Genomic DNA, 2315 nt, shown 5'->3' on the forward strand with positions numbered 1-2315 from the left:
GAGGGAAGGAAGGAAGGAGAGAGGGAGGAAAGGAAGGAAGGAGGGAGGAAAGGAAGGAAGGACGGAGGAAGGGGAGGAAGGAGGGAGGGAGGGAAGGAAGGAAGGAGGGAGGGAGGAAAGGAAGGAAGGAGGGAGGGAGAGAGGAAAGAAAGGAAGGAAAGAAGGAGGGAGCGAAGGAAAGAAGGGTGGGAAGGAGGGAGAAAGGAAAGACGAAAGAATTTGCTAAATGCCTAATATATGCCAGGCACTGTGCTAAGTGCTTTGCAAATTTTTCATTTGATCCTCACTACAACCCTGGAAGGAAGGTACTACTATTATCCTCACTTTATATTGAAGAAATTGAGTCAGACAGAGATTAAGTTACTTGTCCAGGGTCACACTTCTAGGAACTATATGAAACTGCATTTGAAATCAAATATTCATGACTTCTGACCTAGTGCTATACCAACTGTGTAATCTACTTGTCATTGACAATAATCAAGAATTTTTTTGAGGGATCGTTACAATAACATCCTGGTACATCAAGGGATCCTGGGCTTAGAGTTGTAAGGGACATCAGTGGCCATCTAGTTCAACATGCCTATTTTATAGATGAGGATACAGAGACCTAGTGGGATTAAGTAATTTGCCCAAGGTAACACAGTAAGTGACAGAGGTAGGATTTGAACCTTTGTTGTCTGGCTCCAAAGCCAGTGCTCTCTCATCTTAACCATATTGCACACTCATCTTTCCCAGAGATATATAAGAAAAGCAATCACTTCCTATGACAATTCTAAAACTAATTTTTGTCCTGCCAACTGCCTTCGTGAAAATATGTATTTTTCTCCATTGAGATGAAGGGCAGTTAACATATAACAACCGGTTAGCATGTACAAAGAGACTACAGACCAAGGGTTCTTAACCTTTTTTATATTGTGAATTATTTTGGCAGTCTGATCAAGCCTGGGGATCCCGACTCAGAAGAATGCTTTTAAATGCATTAAATAAAAGACAGAAGAGTACAAAGGAAAGCAATCATAATGGAATACAGTTATCAAAAGGTTTTAAGAAAACCCAAGGTCACTGACTTCCGGATAAGAACTCCTGCATAGACTCATTTTTCTGTTGCACTTTGCATTAAAGTGATGTCTGAAGATACAGTATATCTAGATCATTAACTATTGACTAGTATATTCTGTATGATGTGACAGTTACCAATCTTTGGTTGATGGAAAGGCAGAAAGTTGTCCCACTTATGACCTCCGCTTGCTTCGTGACTGGCCTCAGAGGTGGATAAAAATGCTGCACAGCTCCTCGATCACACCTCTCTTTTAGCTCACTCGGAAAGACCCCTTTGTCAGGGGGAGCAAAGTTCATTCGCTCTCTTCCGTATGATGACCTTCCAATGTGATTAGCTGACAAGACCTCTACGCGCGTGTGTGCTGGCAACCTTGACTCATTAGACAGTAACTTTGGCTTCTTGCCCACTAAAACCATCCTTGCCCTGAAAGCAGGAAGTGCACTCCATTGGGAACCTAAAAGCCAATTAAAGGCACATCTCGATGGGAGTGCCCATTCCCTTGGGTCTTCAGGGTTTCCTAGGATATACTTAAAGATGTATGGTGTCATGTCCCATAAGTTTATGAGTCCATCATTTTCTGTGCTCAACTTTCTGGCAGAATAGCTATTACTTCCCTAATTAAAATCTCTTGTTGTTTTCCCTAGGGGAAAGGAACAATGGTCACCTATTGGTTAGAAGGGAAGAAGACTACTGCAGACCCAGAGGGAAGCTCCAGCACCACTGTCAGCATTCAAGACCCAGAAAGGAACACTTTTAACTTGATTCCAGGAGTATTAACCGTTGAGCCCCTCTCTAGTCCAGCTTAAAGTCATTTCTTTGTTCCAGTTCCAGTTTCTGACTCTTTTAGAGTTAGATCAACTCGTCACAGACCTCTCATGAGATCCAGGGGGGCGTGAAGTTTCCATTGTAATGGCACCTTTGGAAACAAAAGGATAGATTTCCTTTCCCTCACGCTATCAGAATCCTTGGAAGGTTATTAATCATAGCTCAGCCTGTCTTTCTTTCTCCCTTTCGTATTCTCCCCCATTTCTGGCAGTAATACAAGTACAGTTCTCTGGCAGTGACAGACCGCTCAGCAAAAAGAAGATGAGGTCTTCTGTGTCTCTGGAGATGAGGCTTCCCAATTTTGAGCAGACCTGTGAAGCTGCCCCTTTGATTTCACTGAGTAGCTCCCTGCAGGGCTGGCCCTGGGCAAGATTGTAAAGTAGGCAAAGTTTATTTTTTATGGCATTCCATCTCCCCTTTTTCTAACCTC

The 2315-nt window shown here is 43.0% G+C and overlaps 1 protein-coding gene across 1 annotated transcript in view; it reads left to right on the forward strand.

The window, feature by feature from the left end:
- The window catches only part of LOC123250226 (atrial natriuretic peptide receptor 1-like), a 123479-nt gene extending 121613 nt beyond the window's left edge, over nt 1-1866 (forward strand). The window contains exon 20 of the mRNA XM_044679246.1: nt 1705-1866. Coding sequence (XP_044535181.1) covers nt 1705-1866 — 162 coding nt within the window. The remainder of the gene's footprint in view (nt 1-1704) is intronic.
- Nucleotides 1867-2315: the final 449 nt, after the last annotated feature.

This window comes from Gracilinanus agilis, chromosome 1 (genome assembly GCF_016433145.1).
Source record: "Gracilinanus agilis isolate LMUSP501 chromosome 1, AgileGrace, whole genome shotgun sequence".
In the NCBI taxonomy this organism is placed as follows: domain Eukaryota; kingdom Metazoa; phylum Chordata; class Mammalia; order Didelphimorphia; family Didelphidae; genus Gracilinanus; species Gracilinanus agilis.